Genomic DNA, 25,942 nt, shown 5'->3' on the forward strand with positions numbered 1-25,942 from the left:
AATGCTTTTAACTGATCCCCTTACCTGGGCTCTACACTGAGAAAGTTGGGCAGTTTAACAAAATACAAGTCATTTCCTAAATCAGTGTTTACTTTGGGTATTTCTACTTCTATTCTGGTCTCAGGAATTGGCTCCTCCTCCTGTTGATCCTGAGGCAATCCATTTTCATCCTAGTAAAAGAAACAGAATTTTAGAGCTTAATAGAACCTTAGAAATGGTCTAGCCTAGCTCAACTTCCACACTTTAATGACTTAGGTAGACAAGAAGGGTATTGGGACTCTGGAGCTAAAACAGCCCTCAGTCCCCATCCCTACCCATTCAGCCCCCACCAAAAACTGCAAGGGAAACAAGATCAGTTCGGAAGCATCAATGTAAGAAAAGATGTCTTAAAAAAAAAAAAAAAATCTCTTTTGTGATAAATCTGTCTTCCACATATTCACCAACAGGAGTCACTCTTTCAATTAAAATGAGAGAAGATTATCAACAGTACACACTTCTTGGCATGAACAAGAAAGACATTTAAATCAGTTTTTCCAGTCACAGATCGCTGCAGTCTCCTCTCTTACAGCATGGCACCAACCTCATGCCAGGCACTTACTTACTTTTTGTTTATATCCAGTTTCCCCCGTGGTAACACTTTGTAAAACCTATATGGCAACCAGGAGATTGACCTTGATATAATCAATACAGAACATTTCCATCATTACAAAGATTCATATCACCTTTTTATAGCTACATCCACTTTGTCCTTACCCTCATCCCTTCTAAATTCTGTAAGTTTGTCATTTCAAGAATACTATGTAAGTGGAATCATAGAGTGCGTAACTTTTTGGGATTGGCTTTTTCTCACACTGCATACCCTGGACTTTCATCCAAGTTCTTGTGTGTATCAATACTTCAACCTTTTCATTGCTGAATGGCATTCCCGCGGATGAATGTACCAGGGTGGTTACTCCTACTCCCCTTTATAAACATGTGTTCCCTACATAACTAAGAAAGTCATCTGTTCATTGTACTTTTATATTGCAAAAGAGTTAGCAACTTCTCTTCTCGGCATAAAAGAGATCCTTAATCTCTGAAACATTTACTTAGCCTTCAATAAGGGCACAGTTCACCCTGGCAATTTTACTTACAACAGGCTGTCCTGGAGTAGGTGGTTTATCTTCACCATCACTTCCTGAAGATATATCATCTGCACCTCCAAATAGATCCATGGTTCCACTGTTATCTGTAATATAGAGGAAAAATTCACAGTATTAATATACATTACAAAAGTTCTTCAAAGTTATCCCTTCCACATAGTCCCAAGGTTTCTGGACCAGGCACCAGGAAACTACACAAACACAACTCTGAACCTGGCTCTCAAAGATGTGACCAGAGTACCTATGGAGGGGGAAGGGGGCAAATTCAGGGAAAGGCAAGGCTGTAAAGGAAACATTTATTTTCCCTTCATTTTCTGCAACCTGTTCTTCTGTTTTCCTTTATTCTCCAGGAGCCCAAATGTCCTCCTACAGTCTAGATACTCACATTTGGGGCTCAAGCCCTCAATACAGGCCTATTCTCTACACAGTCCCTCAAGTTTTAAAAATGCAGGCCCCTGTCTATCCAGGCCCCTCTCATCAGAGGCAGAACTTCAGCTAAGTTTGGTAAAACAACAACAATAATCTGTAATAAGCCAATAAACAAAAGGTAGAGGAGGGGGTGAAAGAAAGATAGGAGGGTGGTCAGAAAGTAGACTGCTTGAAACTGAGATTATAGAGCAGTTACAATCATTGGCAATGATATAGTCTACAATAAAACCATGAGAGAGAGCTACTGAGACAAAGGGGAGAAAAAAAGCCCTGAAAAAAAGAAGAGGCAACACACTAGAATGGCCCCAATCCAGAACACTGACAACACTAAATGCTGGCAAAAATGTGGAGCAACAGGAACTCTCAATCATTGTTCACAGGAATGCAAATGCGATAGCTACTTTAGAAGACAGCCTGGCAGTTTCTTAGAAAGCTAAACAAACTCTCACCATATGCTCTAACAATCATGCTCCTTGGTATTTACCCAAAGGAGTTGCAAACTTATGTCCACACTAAAACCTGCAAACAAATGTTTACAGCAGCTTTATTCATATTTGCCAAAACTTGGAAGTAACCAAGATGTCCTTCAGTAGGTGAATGGATAAACTGATAAATCCAAAGGAATATTACTCAGTCCTAAAAAAAAAAAAAAAAAAGTAAGCGGTCAAGCCATAAAAGACATGGAGGAAATGTACATTACTAAGTAAAAGAAGCCAATCAGAAAAGGCTACGTTCTATATAACTCCAATTATATGACATTCTGGAAAAGGCAAAACTATGGAATCAATAAAAAGATCAGCAATTGCCAGATGTTAGGTGCAAGGAGAGATGAATAGGTAGAACATGAGGGGTTTTAGGACAGTGAAACTAACTCCTCGATATGATACCATAATGATGGATACAGGTCACTCACATTTGTCCAAACACACAAAATGTACAACACCAAGAGTGAACCAGAGTGAACCGTAATATAAACTATGGGCTTTGGATAATGACGTATCAGTGTAGGTTCACCAATTGTAATACATGTACCGCTCTGGTGGGGGATGCTGATAATGAGGTAGATTATGCATGTGTGAGGGCAGGAGGTATGTGGGAAATCTCTGTATCTTCCCCCAATTCCAGAGTGAACCCTAAACTGCTCTAAAACACAAACAGCTCTAAAAAAATAAAGCCATAACAATTAAAATATAAAAAAAAAAAAAAAAAAAGGGAGGCAAGGAAGGTCCAGGTTCTGCCAAGTTCATCTGTATGATAAAATCAAAATGAAATACCACCCAACTCATGTCCATTCTGATTCATTTTCTTCCTAGTTCTTAACACCATCTGACATAGTGTATGTTTAATTTACTTCGTGTCATTATCAGTCTCCCTAACCTACCCTGACCCTACCAGAATGTTGATCATTGCTACATTCCCAGCACCCAGAACAGTACTAGTACACAGTAGGTTCTCAATAAACAACCGAGCTAAATAAAAGAATGAATATATCGAATTCTGATACCAACCCTCTAAGACAGCTAGCATCATCTCCCTTTTACAGATCAGAAAACTGAAGGGTAGTAAATAACTGATTTGACCAAACTTCATACAGCTGGAAAGTGGAGCCACAGAGATTCTAACTTGGATCATCTGATTCCAAAGTCCAGGCACATAACCACTAGCTACAGATCCAAAGATCTTTAAGTAAATCCCACAACTTCCTGTTCTGCCAGCTCTCTCCTTTTCTCTCTAGTTGACCCTCTATTTGCTTTACTTATAGTGTTACTTACAATAATTTATATAAGGTATTTAACATTAATGCCTAATTACCATTTAGCACAATGGTTGTGTGTAATGAAACTATCAAATTTATGTTTGTGGAAACTTTTACACTAACATCTGTATTGTACAGCAATCTGCCATTTGAAACAGTCACCCATAGAGATGAACAGGCAGATCTTTTATCCTTTTAACAAACCTACCTTACTTAATCCTGGGTTTTTATGACTTCTTCATCTAACCCATAGCTTTAAAGAATCAAGTCCTTCTTGTGTTATTAACCTACTAAGGAATTAAGAACTAGTTGTCCTGAAACTATCAGTATTCAAACTAAAGAAATGGACGTTGCCACCTCAATCAGAGCCTCAGCCTCCTAACAACAGATTTATCTAACTATAAATGAAGAAGCAGAGGGGTGGGGCTGGCTCTATCAGTAGAGCATGCGATGCTTGATCTCAGGGTCATGTGTTCAAGCCCCACACTGGGCATAGGGCTTAGGTTAAAAAAAAGAAGAAGAAAAAAAGCAGCAGCAACAGGTTCTTCTCCAACTGATTAAGCATAAATGATTTCTCATATCTGTACAACTTCCCTGTGTACACTAAGTGTATCCACACTCTTTTCCATGGATCTTGCAGTCTGGGGTAAATGTCCAGAGTCGACAGTGCACTACAGTTAAATGAAGAAAGAGAGACAGAAATATATATATGTAAAAGAAGTAACTGGAATACCTTTTGGTACCTCAGTGTCACTATCTGCTTCTGAATCAGAGGCAATTGCATTCTTGCGTTTCATCCGTAAAACTTCGTCTTCACTGTCACTGCCCCTTGCAGACTCTGTAAGGGTAGAATTAGAAGTTCTTCATAATCACAGTCATATCTTAACTTTGAATTCTGTGCTTTAAAAGCAACACTGGGGCTAAACAAACTGTGGTGTACCCATACAATGGAAAACTACTCAGTAATAAATAAGAATGAACTACTGATACATGTTAACAATTTAGATAAATCTCAAATGCATCCTGCTAGGTGAAAGAAGTCTAAATTAAAGAAAAAAAGGCTACATACTACATCTGATTCCATTTTACTAATGACATTCTCCCAAAGACAAAAGTGCAGTGAGAAAACAGATCAGTAATTGTCAGGGGACAGTGGTGGAGAAAGGATGTGACTACAAAAGGGACAGAATGAGGGAGTTTTTTAGGTTAACAGAACTGTTCTGCATCCTGACTGTGGGATGGTTACACAAAGATATTTATGTGTTAACACTACTAACTGTACATACACATACAACCTGTAGTTAATTTAAAAATAAAATTAATTCAAGGAACATTATTTTCTATAAGCAGAAAAACCTGATAGAATGAAAAAAGTGGTACTGAAACTTATGACCAAATTTATATAGGACTCATTACAAAAAAAGAAAAACAGAGATAAAAACATTGCAATCAATGGAAGAGACAAATACAGTTGAACAACATGGAGGTTAGGGACACTGCCCCCCCCACACACACAACACAGTCAAAAATCCACAAATAATGTCTGACTCCCCCAAAACAACTACTGATACCCTATTGTTGACTGGAAGCCTTCCTGACAACATAAACAGTTAACACATATTTGGTATGTTACACACTCTGTATTCTTACAACAAAGCTAGAAAAAAGAAAATATTAAGAAAAATCATAAAATACATTTATAATAATGTACTATATTTAATGAAAACCTTGCATATAAGGAGACCCACAGAGTTCAAACCCATGTTGTTCAAGAGTCAACTGTATGTCACTATCTCTGGATGGTACAACTATTTCCCTAATTGTCAACTTGAAGAAAACCACGTCGATCTAGGTAAGAGTTAAGCAGAATAACCAGCTATAAGATTCCCCACCATAACCCTAGCCTTAGGTTAGTCTGCTATTATTGGGGAAGTAATTCATGAACTTTAATGATTCTGCTACCAGTACAAATAACTCTACCCAAAACTAGTTATTGAATACTTATTGCAGTCCTGTAGTCTAGACAGACCTTTATCCATCTCTCGAAATTCTTTGGCCTCCTCCCAAATATAATGCCAAAATGTGGTCTTGAATGCTATCCTGTGAGTATGTATTAGAGGATTAAAGGCCCTCTCCCCCATATCTAAGCTAAGATGACAGGATCAATATGTGAGTATAATCAATCACCTATGGAAATGAAACAATCTAGGTATTACTTAAGAATTCTAACCTAACCAAAGTGACTTTTACAATGCAAAGAAACAAGATCTCCAAATTTCAATATTCTATACGAAGAATGTGTTAACTTGAGAAGAACAGTGTACATAACTATTATAAAAGGGAGTCAGTAGCCAAAGTTAGGCTATGTGTTTCCTGCAGCTTTAAGAAATAAGTATTCTGACCCAAGCACATCTCTCTAGAGGATGCATGTGTCAAGCTACCATAGCTCACTGAGATCATCCAGCCACGTTTTCATCTTCTGGATGTTATACTCCCCAGGCAACCTCCTGATATTACCATTTGGTATCCAATGTCGATTTTCCCCAACAGCAAGTATACAATGACAAGAGAGAAATAACTGATCCTCTCAAAATCAATAATTTTGCAACTCAATGTTTATAAACTAGTTTCTTATACTATCAGTATAAGTGACTAGTTTGAATGAACTCCTTGGAGACTAATTACCTCTGGATGATCAAATTTTGGATCTCAAAAACCTTGAGCTGGAGTATGAGATTTACAAGTCAGTACAACTACCCTATGGAAATTTTCAATGGCATTGCTTTTTTTCCCCAGGCAAATCTATTCTCACCTGAGGCATGCTTCTCAGTTACCCACAGAAATGGAACCAACTCCATTCATTACCTAGCTACTTAAGCACCATATATCTTTCCTGGAGACTGTCCTCTTTTTTTTCTTGATCTATCATCAATTAACAAATGATGGTAGATAAAAATAAATGGATTATTAGGGGGAAAAATATAAAGCAAAACGTATACTTAGAAAGGGCTGAAATGGAGGAACAGAAGAGAAAAACAGGTACTAAAGGTGGGCATGGATACTGCACCACTGCTGTATATGGACGCTTCTACTAAACCATTTTGGTTCTCATAAATGCATTACCTGATTTCTGGTCCTGTTCCTCTTCATCATCTGAATGCCTGTGTTCTTCATCTGAGGCCTGTGGCCTTTCATCATCAGAATTTTGCATTTTCTCCTCATCAGACATCTGTGGCCGTTCTTCATCATCAGAATTCTGTTTCTCATCATCATTATCAGAAGCTGCTGGCCGTTCATCATCAGAATTAGCCTTCTCCTCTTCTGACAGTTGTCTCTCATCATCTGAAAGCTGAGGCCTGTCCTCATCATCTGTGTTTTGCATTTTCTCATCATCATCAGAATTCTGCAGCTTATCTTCATCAGATCCTTGTACCCTCTCTTCATCATCGGAATTTTGTATCTTTTCATCATCTGACTGGTCGCTTTTATCTTCTCTGTCCCATTTTTCATCATCTGAATGTGCTTTTTCAGAACCTTCTGCTTCTGAATGATGGCTCCCTCCATCTGATCTATGACCTTCATCTTCATCATCATTATGAGCTTCTGATCCACTGTGCTGATCTACATCTGAGGGGTCATTGTCTTCATGGTCAGAACGCTCAGAAGCTTCTGACCTATTGTCTGATCTTTCAGAGTGATTATCACTCCCACTGTGATGTGAAGCTCCCTCATCCTCACTGTCATCTCCAAACAGTTCCTTATTACTTGGCTTTCCTGAATCACCTCTTTCATCTTGCTCACTTTCACTTCCAGAGGCATTACTGCCAGAAGCAACATTCTCTTGATCAGAATCCGAGTCTGATCCAGAATCCGAATCTATGAGATCATATAAACACAGAATCATGTCAGTGAAAAAGGCAAGGTAAAGAGCACCAAAAGTCAATCCCAACATAAAAGGAATGAGAAAACATGTCAAAAACCATCAAAATCAATTTTCTCTCTACTCAGGAAACTAACCAAAAGCTGCAGCAACCAGGGGAATGCTTAACAAGAAAAACCAGGTGAACTCCAATAAAACTTTGTTTTTTTTTTAATTTTTTTTTTCAACGTTTATTTATTTTTGGGACAGAGAGAGACAGAGCATGAACAGGGGAGGGGCAGAGAGAGAGGGAGACACAGAATCGGAAACAGGCTCCAGGCTCTGAGCCATCAGCCCAGAGCCCGACGCGGGGCTCGAACTCACGGACCGCGAGATCGTGACCTGGCTGAAGTCGGACGCTTAACCGACTGCGCCACCCAGGCGCCCCAAAACTTTATGTTTTAATTTATCCTGTTGCTCCATTCCAACCCCAACTCCCCAGCTCAATAATGCCTTAAAGATAGCCCAAATTTCTGGTACGTGGACCACTACTAAAGGGAGCAGAAGGGACCTCATTCACAAAGAATCATGGTTGTTAGTTTTGATCTGCCTGGTGGATCACTGGACTGGCTCAAAGGGCTGACTTTATCTCACTTAGAAGTCTCTCAAAGGCAGCTACCTGGGAATGTTTGCCAAAAACATTTACAGGCAAATGTATTAGTTGCCACTGCCTGGGATAATGGATAGTAGCTGTGGCAAGTAATTAACTAAGAAGCTTTGGGGCAAGTAATTAAGAGGAAAGGCTGGAGAATTACATCATTCAGGGAGTAAGGGCTTTTACAAGCTCTCATATATTCCTAGAGATCTGGAAGGCCACATACTTGCCCAGGGCTGTGCACATGCCCAGCAAAGAATTTAGAGGGTACTAAGCTCTCACTTCCAGTTGACCTTCAGGTTCTGTGCTTAAAGCAAAAGATGAAGGCAAAAACAGGTTGTAAACTGCCGGGTTGAGAGTTGAAAGCCTGCCCAACACAGAGACCCAACTGCAAAGACTGGGAGGTTTTTTTTTGTTTTGTCTTATTTTGTTTTTTTGTTTTTGGTTCTAGGCATTTAAGGATATCTCTGTCTAATCACAAGCTGACCATTATGTTAAAGGGCAGAGATTTTAGTGGCCACACACAACAAAGATTGTGGGCTTTACTAACCTAGTTCAAAAGAATCACTAAACAATAACTACTGCAACAAACAGCAACAACAAATCCTGAGGAAGGGAGAGAATTTGATTTCTTGAGTTACCACATTATAATACTCAAAATGACAAGTTATCAACAAAAAACTATAAAGAAATACAAAGAACCAAGGAAGTATGGCCCATATGTATGAAAAAAGGCTAGAAACTATCCCAGAAGAAGCCCAGACAAGGAAAATGATGTTTTACCAAATAGAGAATATCAATAAAAAGACAGATTTTTTTTAAACATATTATTTAAAAAGAGCCAAAAAGAAATTCTGGAGTTGAAAAATACAATAAATGAAGTGAAAATTCATTAGGGAGCTAAAGAACAGATGTAAGCAGGAAGAAGGCAGAATCAGTAAACTTTAGAAGAAGTCAATGAAGATTAAGTGAGGAACAGAAGAGAAAAAAATTAAGAAAAATAAAATCTAAAAGATTTGTGGGATACCATCAAGTGTACCAACATATACATAATGGGAGTCCCAGAAGAAGAAAGGGCAGAAAGATTATTTGAAGAAATAATGGTCAAACACATCCCAAATGTAATCAAAGACATTCAAGAAACTTAGTGAATGCCAAATAGGATAAAATTAGAGATCCACACCTACACACGGCATTATCAAACGGTTAAAGACAAAGGCAAAAAAAAAGAATGCTGAAAGCAGCAAGAGAAGCAATTTGTTCCACACAAGGAATTCTCGAGAACAATGATTTCTTGTCAGAAACCATGGAAACGAGAAGGCAGTGGATTAACATATCCAAAATACTGGAACAAAGACTGTCAACCAAGAATTATATTCCCAGCAAAACTAGACTTCAGAATGAAAGCATGATAGAAGTGACAGAAGAAAAAATACAGAAATCAGACTTCTTCAAAAAGAAAAACTTCTATACAAAAGACATTATCAAGAAACTGAAAAAACAACAAAAAGAATAGGACAAAATATTTGCAAACCATGTATCTGCTAAGTGTCTAGTACCCAGATATCCAGATACATAAACAATGTTTACTACTCAACAAAAAGACTACACAATTAAAAAGTGGACAAAGGACTTGAAATGACATTTGTCCAAAGTTATACATACCAATGGCCAATGAGCACATGAGAAGTCTATTCCACATCATTAGCCATTAGGAAATGCAAATTGAATTCACAATGAGATACCACTTGACACCAACAGAGATGGCTACATTAAAAAAAAAGAAAAATGTACAATAAGTGTTACTGAGGATGTGAAAAAAAATGAAACCCTCGAATATTGCTGGTAGTAATGTAAAATGGTCTGGTCCTTCCGGAAAATGGTGTAATTCCTCAAAAGTTAAACAAAGAATTACCATATGACTCAGCAATTCCACCCCTATGTATATACTCAAAAGAATTGAAAACAGGCATTCAAATACTTGTACACAAATGTTCATAGCAGGGGCACCTGGGTGGCTCAGTCAGTAAGTGCCTGACTTCAGGTCAGGTCATGATCACATGGTTTGTGAGTTTGAGTGCCGGTATCATCCGGCCCTGCACCGACAGCTGAGCCTAGAGCCTGCTTTGGATCTTCTGCCCCCTCTCCCTATCCCTCCCCAACTTGTGCACTTGCTCGCTCTTTCTCAAAAATAAATAAATAAACTTAAATACAGTTCATAGCAGCACTACTCAAACAGCCAAAAGATGCAAACATTGTAAAGGTGCTAAATACCCAATTGCTCACTTTAAAACCATTAATTTTAGGGGCACCTGGGTGGTTCAGTCAGTTAAGCTTCTGACTTAGGTTTGGGTCATGATCTAACAGTTCATGAGTTTGAGCCCCACATCGAACTCTTTGGATCCTCTGTACCCCTCTGTCTCTCTGCCCCTCCCCCACCTGCACTCTCCCTCTGTCTCTCAAAATAAATAAACTTTAAAAAAAATTTAAAAAATGGTTAATTTTATATGAATTTCACATCAATAAAAAACTGGCAAAACTGAGACATTCCCAGACAAACAAAAACAGAGTTTATTGCTACTAGGCCTGCCTCCTAAACGAAGCCTGTCCAGCTTAAATGAAATGACAGCAGTTTGAATCCACGTGAGGAAATAAAGAATAAGGAAACTAAATAGGTAATTATAAAAGTTAACATCAATGTATTTCTAGGAACTCCTTTCTTGATTACATTTCAAACACAGTAACATAAAACAGTAATTATAAAACCACATCACTGGGAAGTCAATGTATAAAGATGTAATTTGTGACAATAACAACAAAGGCAAGAGAGGATGAACTATGTAGAAAAAAATGTGCCTGTACTGCTAAAATTAAGTTGATATTAATCCAAACTAGATTATTATAATTCAAGATGTTAACTGTAATCACCAGAATAACCGCTAAGAAAAAAACTAAAAACTATACAGAAAAATAAACAAGAAGGAAATCAATAGTACCCTAAAAGAAAATCAGTCTTAAAAAAAGAGACTGGGCACCTGGGCGGCTCAGTCAGGTAAGCCTCCAATCTTGATTTTGGCTCAGGTCATGGTCTCACAGTTTCTGGGACTGAGCCCCACATCAGGCTCTACACTGATGGCATGGAGCCTGCTTTGGATCCTCTGTCTCCCTCTCTCTGCCCCTCCCTCCCCTCTCAAAATAAATAAATAAAAACTTAAAAAAAAGGGGGGGAGAACAATATACGAATTGAGGAACAAAAAAGATATGACATATAGAAAACAAATAGCAAAATGGCAAAAGTGCTTCCTTATCAATAATTATTTTAAACAGAAATGATTAATTTCTCCAATGAAAAGGCAGGAATTGGCAAAATGAATTTCTATTTGTTTAATTTTTTACTTTTTTGCAAATTATCTGTAAGAGTCTCTCTTTATTATTTTTTTAATATGAAATTTATTATCAAATTGGTTTCTATACAACACCCAGTGCTCATCCCAACAGGTGCCCTCCTCAATGCCCATCACCCACTTTCCCCTCCCTCCCACCCCCCCATCAACCCTCAGTTTATTCTCAGTTTTTAAGAGTCTCTTATGGTGTGCCTCCTTCCCTCTCTGTAACTTTTTCCCCCTCCCGCTCCCCCATGGTCTTCTGTTAAGTTTTTCAGGATCCACATAAGAGTGAAAACATATGGTATCTGTCTTTCCCTGTATGACTTATTTCACTTAGCATAACACTCTCCAGTTCCATCCACGTTGCTACAAAAGGCCGTATTTCATTCTTTCTCATTGACAAGTAGTATTCCATTGCATAAACCACATCTTCTTTATCCATTCATCAGTTGATGGACATTTAGGCTCTTTCCATAATTGTTGAAAGTGCCGCTATAAACATTGGGGTACAAGTGCCCCTATGCATCAGCAACCGCATACTCAAATAGGTTGAAAGTGAAAGGATGGAAAAAGATACTCCATGTAAATAGTAACGAAAAGAGAGCTATAGTGGTTATACTAATATTAAACAAAATAAATCTTAAGACAAAATTGTTACAAGATAAAAAAGGACATTACGAAATAAAAGGGCCCATCTGACATGAAGATATAATAGTTGTAAACATATATGCACCTAAAAACAAAAACTGACAGAACTGAAGGGAGAAATAGTCCAAAAACAACAGTTGGAAACTTCAATAGTCCACTTACAATAACAGCCAGAACTAGGCAGAAGATCAATGAGGAAACAGAGAACTTAAATAATACTATAAACCAACCACACATATAGACATCAATAGAACACTCCACTACCATCATTCTTCCCAAGTGCACACTGAACATTCTCCAGGTTAGAGCATATGTTACGATCCAAAACAAATTTCAGTACATTTAAGAAGGTTGAAAACGTGAAGTATCTTTACTGACAACAATGGAATGAAAATGAATTCAGTAACAGAGGCAAATCTCGAAAATTCACAAGTGCATATTAAACAATGCACTCAAACAATCACGGGCTCAAAGAAGAAATCACAAAGGAAATTACAAATATTTTCCGATGAATGAAAATGAAAATACAGGATGCCAAAAGGTAAGGGATGTAGAGAAAGCAGTGCTGAAAGGGAAATCTGTAGCTGTAAACACCTACATTAAAAAAAGAGAAATCTCGGGGCATCTGCGTGGCTCAGTCAAACATCCAATTTGGGCTCAGGTCATGATCTCGCAGTTCATGAGTTTGAGCCCCACACTGGGTTCTGTGCTGACAGCTCAGAGCTTGGAGCCTGCTTCAGATTCTGTGTCTCCCTCTCTCTCTCTGTCCCTCCCCTGTTCATACTCTGTCTCTCTCTCTCAGAAATAAACATTTTTTAAAAAATTAAAAAAAAAAAGAGAAATCTCAGGGGAGCCTGGCTGGCTCAGTAGGTAGAGTGTCTGAATCTTGATCTCAAAGTCGTGAGTTCAAGCCCCATGATGGGCATAGAGCTTACTGGGGAAAAAATAAAAAATAAATCCAACGGGGTGCCTGGGTGGCTCGTTCAGTTGAGCGTCCAACTTTGGCTCAGGTCATGATCTCACAGTTTGTGAGTTTGAGCCCCACATTGGGCTCTGTGCTGACAGCTCAGAACCTGGAGCCTGCTGCGGATTCTGTGTCTCCCTCTCTCTCTACCCCTTCCCCACTCACACTCTATCTCTGTCTCAAAAATAAATATTAGAAAAATTAAAAAAAAAAAAAAAAAACAAAACCAACAAACACCCAGGACCAGAAGATGGCTCCACTCATGAATCCTATCAAATGTTTAAAGAATTAATGCTTATTCTTCTCAAACTCTTTGAAGCAAAGGGAACAGTTCCTAATCCATTCTATGAGGCCAGCATTATCCTGATACCAAAACCAAAGATGTCATGAATAAAGAAAACTACAGACCAATAAGCCTTATGAATACAAATGCAAAAATACTAAACAAAATACTAGCAAACTGAACCCAACAGCATATTAAAAGGATATGACAAAGTGGGAGCTATCCTAGGAATAAATGGTGGTTCAAGATTATTGTGACCATATTAACCAAATAAAGCAAAGCTTTTTTTTTTTTTTTTTTTTTTAATTTTAGAGAGAAAGAAGGAGCAAGCCCAAGCAGGGGAGAGACTGGCACAAGGAGAGAAGGGGAGAGAGCGGGGGAGAGGGGGGGAGGGAGGGGGAGAGAGAGAGAGAGAGAGAGAGAGAGAGAGAATATCTTAAGCAGGCTCAGCACAGAGCCCAACATGGGGCTTAATCCCACAACCCTGGGATCATGACCTGAGCAGAAATCAAGAGTCAGATGCTCAACCAACTAAGCCACCCAGGCACCCCAAGAAAAGTGAGCATTTTTAAAAAATGTTTATTTTTGAGAGAGAGCACAGGCGAGGGAGAGGCAGAGAGAGAGAGAGAAGGAGACAGAGAATCCAAAGCAGGCTCCAGGCCCTGAGCTGTGAGCACAGAGCCCTATGTGGGGCTAAAACAAACACACCATGAGATCATGACCTAAGCCAAAGTCAGATGCTTAACCAACTGAGCCACCCAGGTGCCCCCAAAAGTGAGCATTTTAACTGATGGAGAAAAGACATTTGACAAAATCCAACACCCTTTCGTGATAAAACTACTCAACAAACTAGGGATAAAAGGGAATTTTCTCAACCTGAAAAAGGGCATCTACAAAAACCCACAGCTAATATATGTAATTGTGATGGCACGGATGCTTTCTCCCGACTAGCATATCCATTCTTACCACTTGGATACAACATTGTACAGAAAGTTGTAGCTGCGGCAATTAGGCAAGAAAAAGAAATAAAAACATCCAAATTGCAAAAGAGGTGAAACTATATTTGTACATGACAAGATCTCTTACGTAGAAAATCCTAAAGAATGCACGCACAAAAAACTAATTACAGCTAGTAGAGTCAGCAAGGTTGCAAGATAGAAGATACACATACAAAAATCAGTTATATTTCTATACACTAGCAATGAACAATTCAAAAATGAAATTAAGATAACAACTTCACCTGAGATAGTATTCAAAAGACTAAAATACTTAGGAGTAAATTGAACTCAGGAGGTGCAAGATTTTTACAATTAAAGCTACAAAACACTGTTAAAAGAAATAAGACACCTGACACAATTATACATAAAAGAAATGTTGAGCCTAGGTAGAGATTTTACCCATTGTTACGGCAAGATATTTGTCAGGTGTAGTTATTTTCCACAACTGTCTTACTAATGAAATATGCTAGGCTTAACAGGAATTGCCCTGTCACATCCATACTACCTTCAAGACCAAAGCAATCTTCAAGGACAGATTTGTAAGTCAATCCTACAGTGTCCTATTATCTAACCGTAACGTGGAAGAAAGCAGCAACAGACTCACACAAAAGTAAAACATGAAGCCCAGAAAAGCAACCATCTCCCCACATCACTTCTCCATACACTGGGTTAGCAACAGAAAAGCAATGCAGGGTACATCTTACTAAACTATTGTTTCTTTCTATCCAACTACTTACAAATATGTATTAAGCATCCACATAAGCCTACGGGTCGGGGAGACAACCTTTTCATCATTCTGTCCCTGACACCCACCAAAGTAGCTAGAACATAATAGGGGATCAATTAATACTTATTGAATGAATGAACAACTTCATGACAGTGAGTCATGGGAAAGTTCACATAGAACTGTGCCTTGAAAGGTAAATGGGATACAAACAAGTAAAAATAAGGGGGAAAAGAAAACACCAGCAAAGGTAATGGAACAAGAGTTAGTATACAGGACTCTCTATTTCCAGACTCATCCCAACTGGAACCTCCTGAATACCCATCTCAGTGGAGCCCTCACACTAGATTTCCACCTGGTGCTCACTTCACTACACTCAAAAATATAAATAAACTGGAGTTAGAGAAAAAAAGAACCACAACAATAATGCATTTTGCTAAGGAAAAAAAGTAGATAACGTTACTTTGAGCCTGGGGGCTTTCAAGAATTCTGAACTTGGTCTTGGGGCCCTTGTCACTTCAAATAACTCTTATTCATATTTCAAACTCAAACATCCACAGTCCTTGTGCCAGAAGTACTTCCATGCACCACTAATCATTCATTTAATCAACAAATCCTTTCTCCTCTCCAAACACAGATCCCATATGCTCTCCATCTAATACCATAGACTCAAATTCCAGTTTCTGCACAGGTTCTCACAAGACACATCGTCTCCGGTGCATAACGCCTATGTAAAGCCCTACCCCTGTATCCTGCCAGTCCTCCTCACCCAGACATCTCAAACTCCGCATCACGCCACTCTGATTTCAATCAAGAGGGCTTTCTGAGCCCCTCTGCAAATTCGTCCATCTCATACCCATATTCCCGAGCACCTACTATCCATTCATTCAAACAGATCTTACTCTGCGCTCACTTGTGCAAAACAGGACAGAGCAGGACCCCCAGGTTCTTACCCGGGCCGCGCAGGCTCTCCTGCGCCGCCACCTCTGCCCCGCGCCTTCACCCCACCGGCTCCCAAGCACCGCATGCTCCACGGACACCAAGAACCCCGAGCCTCACACTCCGTGTTCGTCTCTCCGATTCCCGCCCAGGGAGGCTGGTACCGCCAGGAGTGCAGGGGGCGCTGAGGCAGGCGTGGAGGAAGCGCCACCACTGGTCCGTAACACCTCAGGGTTCGCAGACCCGGAACCGTACCGCCTTCGGGCTCCTGCAGCAGAAGCCCCTACACGCACCACTCCCCTGAAGCCCAACCGATCCCACCTTTACGCTCAGCATCGCTATCAGCGTCGCTCCCGAAGAGATCCTCCATATCCGCCATCGACCCGCACGTCCGCCACTGCCTCGGCTGGGGGCGCCTCCGCGGCTGTCTTTACGGCAGGGAACCAACGAAACGCGACAGTGTCGCAAAGATTCGCTGAAAGCCTCCTTTCCTTCTGTGACCTGGTATTTGCCTGCTCATTGACTCTCCCATGTCCACTGTGAGCATAAGTCCCGCCCTTTAGTCGATATCCGTTCCTATTTGCGAGCACTCTCACAGAGGGTGGGGCGTCTCCCGTCTGGGTGTCCGCGGCGTGGGCGTTTCTTGAGTCGCTGGGCGGAAGGGCCTAGACCGAGTTAAACCTGCCACGAATCAGGCCTGAAGTCCTTTGTTTCAGATTGGCGAGCGGTTCCCAAATTGTTGAGAACTCCATAGAGAATTTCGTGTAGGTTGTATCTGTTGCTATTTAACGTATTAGCAATTAAAGCAATTCAAATATTAAATTTAAATTCAAAATGTGTAAATAACAGGTTAACATAAATAGTATTTTAAAATTTTAAATGACTGTAGTCTTTTCAAAACCAAAAAATTGGAAGAGTGGAATTGTTTTACAGTTTTGAAAAGATCTTTAATGTCTGGCTTAGAAGACAGCTTAATTCTCATACCTGCTTCTACATTCAGTCTACTGAGAAATGTTTTGGTTGAAGGCATGTGAAGAAAATCTAGCCTCGTACAGACAGGACCTCTCAGACCCCTTGAAAGGGTTTTCTTCAGACCGCTTTTTGACAACTACAGTTTCAGAGCAGTGTATCTCAAACAAATTTTACATCCTAACCCACTATACACTTACTGTATAAAATGAAATATTTCACAAAACAATACTTCTTTACCACTAAGATGCTGCCTGAGATTTCCTACTCTCCTTTATTCTATTTCAGCTTTTGTTTTGTTTTGGTTTTAATGCCAGCAAGCAGTGAACCCACTAAATTGCTTTCATGATTTACTAGTGGATTACAGCATGCAACTGGAAAAACACTATTCAGAGGGTTCCACTGTGTTCATTTTGCTGACAAAAAGTTTTATTTTGGTAGGAAATGTGGCTATAATTGTACATTATAAAATCAGACAGTAAGAATTTTCATAATAGGTTACTGCTAGGTAAACCCTCTTGCTTCACTGAAGCTTAAAGAAAGAATGACTTGAATATGTTACAGACTAAGTCTTTTTTTAGAAAGCTTATATTTTGGTTTTTTAAAAAAATGTACATCTTGTGCTAAATTATTACCTGATTTAGTTCAGATAAGGGTTTTGTCTCATAAGGGTTTTGATCTTGGACAAGCAATATGGATTTTTAATTTGGAGATTATGAGATAGGTTTTTGTTACAGATAAGAGTGCCTGACAGGGTTCAAGTGGATATGGTATCAATTCTAGAGCTGTTGTGTTTAAAATGGAAAGTGTAAGACTAGGTAGACGGAATCACTTTAAAACTTTTGGGTATACTGGAAAAATAAGTATTCGATTTGTGATTCATTTTCATTCAGAGTACTATCTTTGAAAAGTGCACTTATTCAGTCTTGAATTACAGTGCCTATATTCGTGACTAATAAATAGACTTTGTGTTGATTTCATTTGAATAAAAATGCAAAACAAATAACTTCTGGCTTTTTACTTTTTTTGTTTTTGTTCTACTTTATACTGATCATTGTTCTATTCATTGCCTTTCCTCATACAAAATACAATACATTCAACTAGATTTCAGCCAAATCAATCACAATCATTGATGTACTGCTTGCCTGAGGTTACACCCAGGTCACTTTCATTGATGTTTAGAGTATTTAAGATGATCTTTTCACTTCAGAGAAGGTCGTCCTATTGGGTTTGTGTTTTCAAAACATTTTTTTTTTTTACTTTATTTAGTTATTTTGAGAGAGCATGCTCACATGTGTGGAGGAGGGGCAGAGAGAGGGAGAGAGAGAATCCTAAGCAGGCTCTGCAGTGTCAGTGTGAGCCTGACATGGGGCTCAAACCCATGAACCATGAGATCATTACCTGAGCCGAAATCAAGAGTCAGATGCTTAACCAACTGAACCACCCAGGTGTCCCTGTGTTTGATTCATTTAATTTTGGGTGTTAAGATTATCTCTTGATTTGCTCACAGGGATGGAGAATTTTATCTATCAAATGTGTGATTAAATAAAACAACTACAGAGCAGCTTTACCTTGTTACCAAATTTTTGAGAGGTTGTCTCTCTTTCCCCATTTTCTGCCTTCATAAGGTGAAGACAGATCCTCAGAATTGTGACCTTTGATACACCCACAATATCTCCAGAGAGATTCAACTAGACTGATTATATAACAGCACAATTACTGTATTATTACAAGTATTTTTACAAAATAACAAGAATACCTTTAAGATTTATAAACTCTATGTTCACATCAAGTTGAAACAGTATAAGAGAAAGAGAGGGAGAGAAGCCCAGGAGCATAAGCAGCAGTGAGGGAGGGGCAGAGGGAGAGGAAGAAAGAATCTTTTTTTTTTTTTTTAATGTTTTATTATTTTTGAGAGAGCAAGAGCTAGAGGCAGAGAGAGAGGGAGACAGAGGATCCCAAGCCAGCTTCGCACCGACAGCCGAGAGCCCAATGTGGGGCTCAAACTCATGAACCTGAGTTGAAGTCAGTTAACCAACAGCCACCCAGGTGCCCCCTCTTTTTGTAATGTTCATTTAGTTAGTTTGAGAGAGAGAGAGAGAGCAAGCAGGGGAGAGGCAGAGAGGGGGAGACAGAAAATCCCATCATGGGCTCAATCCCATGAACTATGAAATCATGACCTGAGTCAGAGGCTTAACTGACTGAGCCACCCAGACGTGTTATGGGGAGAGAGAATCTTAAGCAGTCTTCATGCCCAGCATGCAGCCAGAGAGGGGCTTGATCTTAGAGTCTGGAAGCTTAACCAACTGAGCCACCCAGGTGCCCCGGAGCTAACCTTTAAAAGAAACAGGCTGATGGGGCACCTGAGTGGCTCAGTCCATTAAGCGTCCGACTTGGGCTCAGACCATGATCTCATAGTTTGTGAGTTCAAGCCCGGTGTCAGGGTCTGTGCTGAGCGCTCAGACCCTGGAGCCTGCTTCAGATTCTGTGTCCCCCTTTCTCTCTCTGCCCCTCTCTCACTCATGCTCTGTCTCTCTCTGAAGAATAAATAAACATTAGAAATAAATAAATAAAATAAAAAGAACCGTTTGGTCTGAACTAGAGAGGAAGAGAGAAGTCTTGCAGTTTCTGTCCCTAGCCATGAGTCAACAATGGGGCAGCTCATTTCTTGGAAGCTATGGAGCACTCACTTATAGTCTGCCTTTATTAGATTCTTTGCTGAATTGGATCTCTGCAATGGGTGGTATAGGGATATAAAAATAATAGCAAACATGGTATATGTAACGTGTGTGTGTGTGTGTGTATACACAAGTTTGAGGGAAAATAGTGTAAAACATCTGATGAATTTAAGTTTCAGAAGTAAATTATAAACTATATACAGGTCCTGAAGAATGGAAAGCCAGAAAATGACCAACATGAATGGCAGTCTGTCAGGAAAGGTTTCTTAGTACTATGTTCTGAATGTCTGTGTCCCCTCAAAATTCATACTGAAATCCCAATGCCAAAGTAATGATACTAGAAGGCGGGAAGTTTGGGAAGTGATTAGGTCATGAGGGTGGAGCCCACATGAATAGATTTCAAATTCTTATAAAAGAGACATTACAGAACTCCCTAGCCCTTTCCAACATGGGAGGACACAGCAAGAAAGTCCTGGCTGTGAACCAGGAGGAAGGAAGAGGACCCTTACCAGAATGCTGTCATCCTGGCACTTTGATCTTAGGCCCCCCAACCTCCAGAAGAATAAGAAACAAATTATGTATATATAGTTATATATGTGTATATAGTTATGTATGAGCTGCCTAGTCTATGGTATTTTATCAAAGCTGTCCAAGTAGACTAAGACAGGTTGATTCAAGCTAGACTATTGAAGTAATGGGAAGGAACCCATTTTTCGAAATATAAAATTGAGCAGAATGTAAAATTCAGCCAAGCAAAACTTATGTTATTTTACTTAAATCTATTCCCTGATTCACACGAAGTTTCAGAACACTATGGATAAAGAGAACATTTTAAAAGCTTCTAGAGAGAGAAAAATCAGCTGACATAGAAAGGATCTGGAATTGGGGCACCTAACTGGCTCAGTCATTTGAGAGTCTGACTCTTGATTTTGGCTCAGTCCTGATCCCAGGGTTGTGGGATTGAGCCATTCATTGGGCTCTGAAGTGAACGCAGAGCCTGCTTAAGATTCTCTCTCTCCCCCCTCAGCCCGCCTCCTTTCCCCCACTCACATTCTCTCCCTCTCTCTCTCAAATTAAAAAAAAAAAAATAAATTAAATAAAAACTTTAAAAGATCTGGAATTAACAATGGATTTATCAACAACAATTCTGAAAGTTAGAAAACAAAATCCTTAAGGAAAATGGTTCATTCTAGAATTCTGTATCCAACCAACCTATCATTAAGTACAAGGAAAGAATAATAAATAATATTCTGTGTAAGCCAGCATCTATATAAGGAGACCTAAGGTTGCCATACCATGAAGATGCCCAAACTAGACACACAGACCAAATGGAGAGGTCCTCAACTACATAAAAAGAGATATCTGAAAAGAGAGAGAGAGAAATATCTAACCAGTCTTCAGCTGCTGTAAACCTCCTGTGGTTCCAGCTCCATCTGAAGACAAGCTCAGTCAGAGACCCCAGGTCACAAATGCCCAGCTGAGACTTTCTGAAATTCTTATCTCACAGAACCCAGAAAACAATGAGTGGGTGTTGTGGCAGAATGCCACAAGTTTTGAGGTAGTTTGTTATATAGCAATAGCAATTGGAAGAGTTACTAAAGTACTTGACAGTCTATGAAATGTGACCCACCAAAATGAAGAACTAAACCAAGGAAGAGAAAAGCTTTAGAGGAAAAGGAACCCCAAGATTGGAAAGATGCAAAAGGAATCCCTATGATCCTAAAAGGCTGCTGGTCCAGAATGGAGCAAGAGCACAGAAGGCTCCCAGAGAGAGCAGTCTGAGAAGGACACACAGCTAATGGAATACCTGCTGCAGTCACTCATCCAATAGGGATTTAAGTGCCTTCTCCAAGCCAGAAACTATTGTGGGCACGGGAGATACAACAGAACACAAAATAGACCAAGCATCTGTTCTCAGAAACTTGCATTTTGGTGGAAGATGAGACACAATAAAAGAATATACTAATAAATTCATAAATATATACACTTAGTTTTGTATATTCATATCTGATGTGTTTGAATATTTTGAATGGGTATTTTCCTGTAATTAGAGTATAAAAAAATTTGTACCTGACACATTAAAACTAAGCAAACAGAGGAGAGCCAGGGTGTCTCAGTCAGTTAAGCGTCTGACTTCAGCTCAGGTTGTGATCTCACAGTTCGTGGGTTTGAGCCCTGTGTCAAGCTCTGTGCTGACGGCTCAGAGCCTGGAGCCTGCTTCAGATTCTGTGTCTCCTTCTCTCTCTGGCCCTCCCCTTCTTGCACTCTGTCTCTCTCTCTCTCAAAAATAAATAAACACTTAAATTAAAAAAAAAAAACTAAGCAAACAGAAAACCAAGGAAATTATTGCCTCCAAGGAAATAGGAAATGTAGCCCTCCAAAGGCTACAGAATGCTATGTGGCTCAGCTGGTAATAATAAGAGATAACACATAATACCTACACCTGCTAGGAGATGTTGTGAGTGCTTTTTATATGGCTCCATTGTCCTTTATCCAAGACTCTTGGAACCACATATGTTTCAAGATTTGGATATTTTCCCAGATTTTAGAAAGGGAATACAGCACATATATATTTATTCCTCAACACATCTAATTAGGTCTGAAGACGATATATCCCAAATCAAAATTAAATTTCTATGGCAAAATGTACAAAAATCCAAACTAAGAGTGATAAAACTTTAAATAGCTTTAGGTCAGTTCCCGGCAGCATTTGCTACCAAATGCTATGTACTTTTTATTTTAGAGCTTTTGGATTTCAGAATTGTGGCTAAGGGCTTCTGGGCCAGAACTAACTTATTCTTTCCTAATATATTCCTATATTATACATAAGGAACCTGAAGGAAACACAGAGAAACTAAGTGGTTTTTCCCTAGGTTACACAGCTAATAAGACTTGCTTGGTCATAGTTATGTAAACACTGAGTATTTTAAGTGTAGTAGTACTATTTGACTTTTAAAATGTCACACACAGTCATAATTTTAGTGAGGAATAGTTTACCATTTGATATGGAAAGGTCCAAGACACATGAGTTCCGGGGGAAAAACATTCTGAATATGGTGTATATAAAGCTACCATCACATTTGAAATGTGTGTGTGTACCATATAAATGGATATACTGTCTCTGGAAGACTGCAACAAAAGCTGGAAACCAAGGAAAGGAGCTAGGGGACTGGAGGAGGGAAGAGAAGAAAAACCTCACTCACTGTGTACTTCCTGACACATTTGAGTTTTATACCCAGTGACTGTGTTCAAAATTCAATTAAATTTAATGTGTACTTCCTGACACATTTGAGTTTTATACCCAGTGACTGTGTTCAAAATTCAATTAAATTTAATAGTAAGAAGATAGATACCAAAACGTCAATACTGCTTCGTTAACTCAGGATGCTCAGGTTTTTATTTTACAGCAGTCCCCTCCTCTCCTTGGTTTCACTTCCCAAGGTTTCAGGTACCCACAGTCAAGTCACCGCATCCAAAAGTAAATGATCTCCCTCCTAACGCGTCCTCCAAAGGTAACGAGTAGCCCAACACTAAGTCACAGTCACTTCATCTCACCATGAAGGCATTTTATCATCTCACAGCATTGCAACAGGAAGAATGAGTACAGCACAGTAAGATACTCGAGAGAGAGGCCATACGCACATAACTTTTATTACACTACATTGCCATAATGGTTCTATTAGTTATTTCTTTTGTATTAACATTTTTTATTGTTGTCAGAAGAGTGAGACTTGTTTTAGAATCTATACGCACACACAAAATTCTATATTAATTAACATGACAGATCAGAAACCAAAACAGCAAGACGAGTAAACAAGCCAAAGATTACAAATAGTCATCCTGCAGGAAAAAACTGTCATAAATAATAAAAAAGCATGAAACAAAACTTCATATTTGAATTCTACAGTTACTAATAATGCTAGCTCTTAGTTATTTTGTTCATCTCTTATTGTGGCTAATTTCTATGTTAAACTTTATCATAGATATATGTACAGGAAAAAAACATAGTGTATATATATTTATATATAGCATATTTATATATATATAGCATATATATATAGCATATATATATATATAGCATATATATATATATATATATATATATATATATATAGCATTCACTGGGAGGCAGATAAGGGGACTAGTGTATTTTATTCTTTTCTATGTTTTCCAAGTCTCCTACAATAAACATGCATTAGTTTTAGAATAATTGGGGAAAATTTTTCTTTAGGGAATACATTCTTTATTCAACTATGTTTTTTTTTACTACGTTGGCATCCAGAATCCTATGACTATAGAAGTCTTCAGATTCTGGGGGCGCCTGGGTGGCGCAGTCGGTTAAGCAGCCGACTTCAGCCAGGTCACGATCTCGCGGTCCGGGAGTTCGAGCCCCGCGTCGGGCTCTGGGCTGATGGCTCGGAGCCTGGAGCCTGTTTCCGATTCTGTGTCTCCCTCTCTCTCTGCCCCTCCCCCGTTCATGCTCTGTCTCTCTCTGTCCCAAAAATAAAATAAAAAAACGTTGAAAAAAAAAATTTTTAAAATATAAAAGAAGTCTTCAGATTCTGAAGAATAAGTAAATCTTGGGTTCTTAGACTAATAAATTTTTTTTATGCTTATTTATTTTTGAGAGAGAGAGAGAGAGAGAGAGAGACAGAGTGTGAGCAGGGGAGGGGAAGAGAGAGAGGGAGACACAGATTCTGAAGCATGCTCCAGGCTCGGAGCCATCAGCACAGAGTCGACCCAGGGCTCAATTGGGTTCTTAGACTAATAAATGACAGTTGTTATTGTCATAATCCACGGTGGGCCTGAAGTAATTTTTTTTTTTAATGTTTATTTTTGAGACATAGAGTAGGTGCATGCATGAGCAGGGGAGGGGCAGAGAGAAAGTGAGGCAGAGGATCCCAAGGGGCTCTGCGCTGACAGAAGAGAGTTGGAAAGGGACTAGAACCCACAAACCCCAAGATCATGACCTGGGCTGAAGGCAGATGCTTAAACGACTGAGCCACCCAGGTGCCCCTCAAGTAACTTTTTAATAGAAGCTCTGTTTACTCAGTTGGAGTGACAGAAGTTATTTGAGGAGCAACTTTGGTTCACATCATTATCTCACAGTTTACTGCATCAAGCCCTAGATGCCCTACCACAGTTAGTGAGATAGAGCCCCAAATCCGGTTCAGTGCTGACAGTGTGAAGCTTGTTTGGGATTCTCTCTCCCTCTGTCTCTGCCCCTCCCCCAGTCACATGTTTTTTTTCTCTCTCTCAAAATAAAATAAATAAATAAATTTATTTATAAAAGTTTTTTTTTCTTTTTTTTTTAAATTTTTTTAACGTTTATTTATTTTTGAGACAGAGAGAGACAGAGCATTAACAGGGGAGGATCAGAGAGAGAGGGAGACACAGAATCCGAAACAGGCTGCAGGCTCTGAGCGGTCAGCACAGAGCCAACGCGGGGCTCGAACTCATGGGCCGGGAGATCATGACCTGAGCCGAAGTCGGATGCTTAACCGACCAAGCCACCCAGGCGCCCCTAAAAGTTTTTTAATGTAAACCTAATTACCTCATGGGAGAGTTTTCAGGCTGTCAAGAAAAAGACAGAAATCTACATCTCATAATAAAATTTAAGTTGCTTTCCAAAATGATAGGAAACCCTTTTCTCAAATCTCTTTCCTTTCACCATCTTTATTGTTTTTCCTCTCACTGTCTTTAAACGAACTTACTTTAGATCCAAGTGTCAACTGCAAAACACTAGTTGATAATTGTTCCCTATGCAAATGAGAGTTTGGACAGCAAACATGGGCTTGGAAAATGTCTCAGCACACTTCCTATGAAAAGTTGCACTTGAGGAAAAAAAAATAAAAGAAGTAATGAGTCAGGTAAAGAACCATTTCTTAGCACTGAAGCAAAGGTTGTCCTTTTGAAACTTGTCCTCTTGAATCTAGGGTTAGGTTTAGAGAGTGGCTTCCTTGAATAGGTAGGATTTAGGTTTCTCTCTGAAGCCTGAGGGTTACCAGGGAGCTATGTCCTTAAAAGACCTACCCAGCCAGCACAGGACGTCGGTGTAGTAGACACTAAAAGAGCCAGAACATCAACCACCCAGGGAAGGAATTAGAAGGAACAAAGAAAGGGGAGGCCGCAGAAAGGGGAGGCGGGGCGCTGTGCTTGTGGGTGTTAATGGAGGAAGCTAAGTAAAGTGATTCGTAGCAAGGATACCAAAGGAACAAAATGGGAAGTATGAGGCAGGAGAAAAAAGAAGAAAAAACAGATGAAAGAGACAAAGGGAAAGGAGAAAAAACAACAACACATTTTTATAAAAGAACATAATAAAATAGTACTAAGGTGGGGGAATATTGAGACAAAAGTGGGAACGCCCTCCCAACGTTAGAACCAAAGAGACAGACAAAAAAGTTAGATTTACAAACTGCCCTGCCAACCGATATTTTTACAAATATTTTTACAAAGGAAGCAGTAAAACAAATTCGGCTCAAACCCAAAGCAAAACTGAAAAATGTCACTTT

The 25,942-nt window shown here is 39.3% G+C and overlaps 1 protein-coding gene across 2 annotated transcripts in view; it reads right to left on the minus strand.

Annotated features, from left to right (window-relative positions):
• LEO1 (LEO1 component of Paf1/RNA polymerase II complex) overlaps nucleotides 1-16,426 on the minus strand; it is a 39,514-nt gene extending 23,088 nt beyond the window's left edge. Inside the window, exons 1-5 of one of the 2 annotated variants that reach the window (XM_025918951.2) lie at nucleotides 16,105-16,426; nucleotides 6,451-7,203; nucleotides 4,061-4,165; nucleotides 1,134-1,228; nucleotides 25-170 (exon numbers count right to left, since the gene is read on the minus strand). In XM_025918951.2, coding sequence (XP_025774736.1) covers nucleotides 25-170; nucleotides 1,134-1,228; nucleotides 4,061-4,165; nucleotides 6,451-7,203; nucleotides 16,105-16,162 — 1,157 coding nt within the window. In that variant the 5' untranslated portion in view covers nucleotides 16,163-16,426. Of the gene's footprint in view, nucleotides 1-24; nucleotides 171-1,133; nucleotides 1,229-4,060; nucleotides 4,166-6,450; nucleotides 7,204-9,506; nucleotides 9,530-16,104 lie in introns of those variants that run through there. The other variant, XM_086710695.1, reaches the window with a different exon arrangement.
• Between the last annotated feature and the right edge of the window lie 9,516 nt (nucleotides 16,427-25,942).

Source organism: Puma concolor, chromosome B3 (assembly GCF_028749965.1).
Source record: "Puma concolor isolate L17-30 chromosome B3, mPumCon1.1.hap2, whole genome shotgun sequence".
Lineage (NCBI taxonomy): Eukaryota > Metazoa > Chordata > Mammalia > Carnivora > Felidae > Puma > Puma concolor.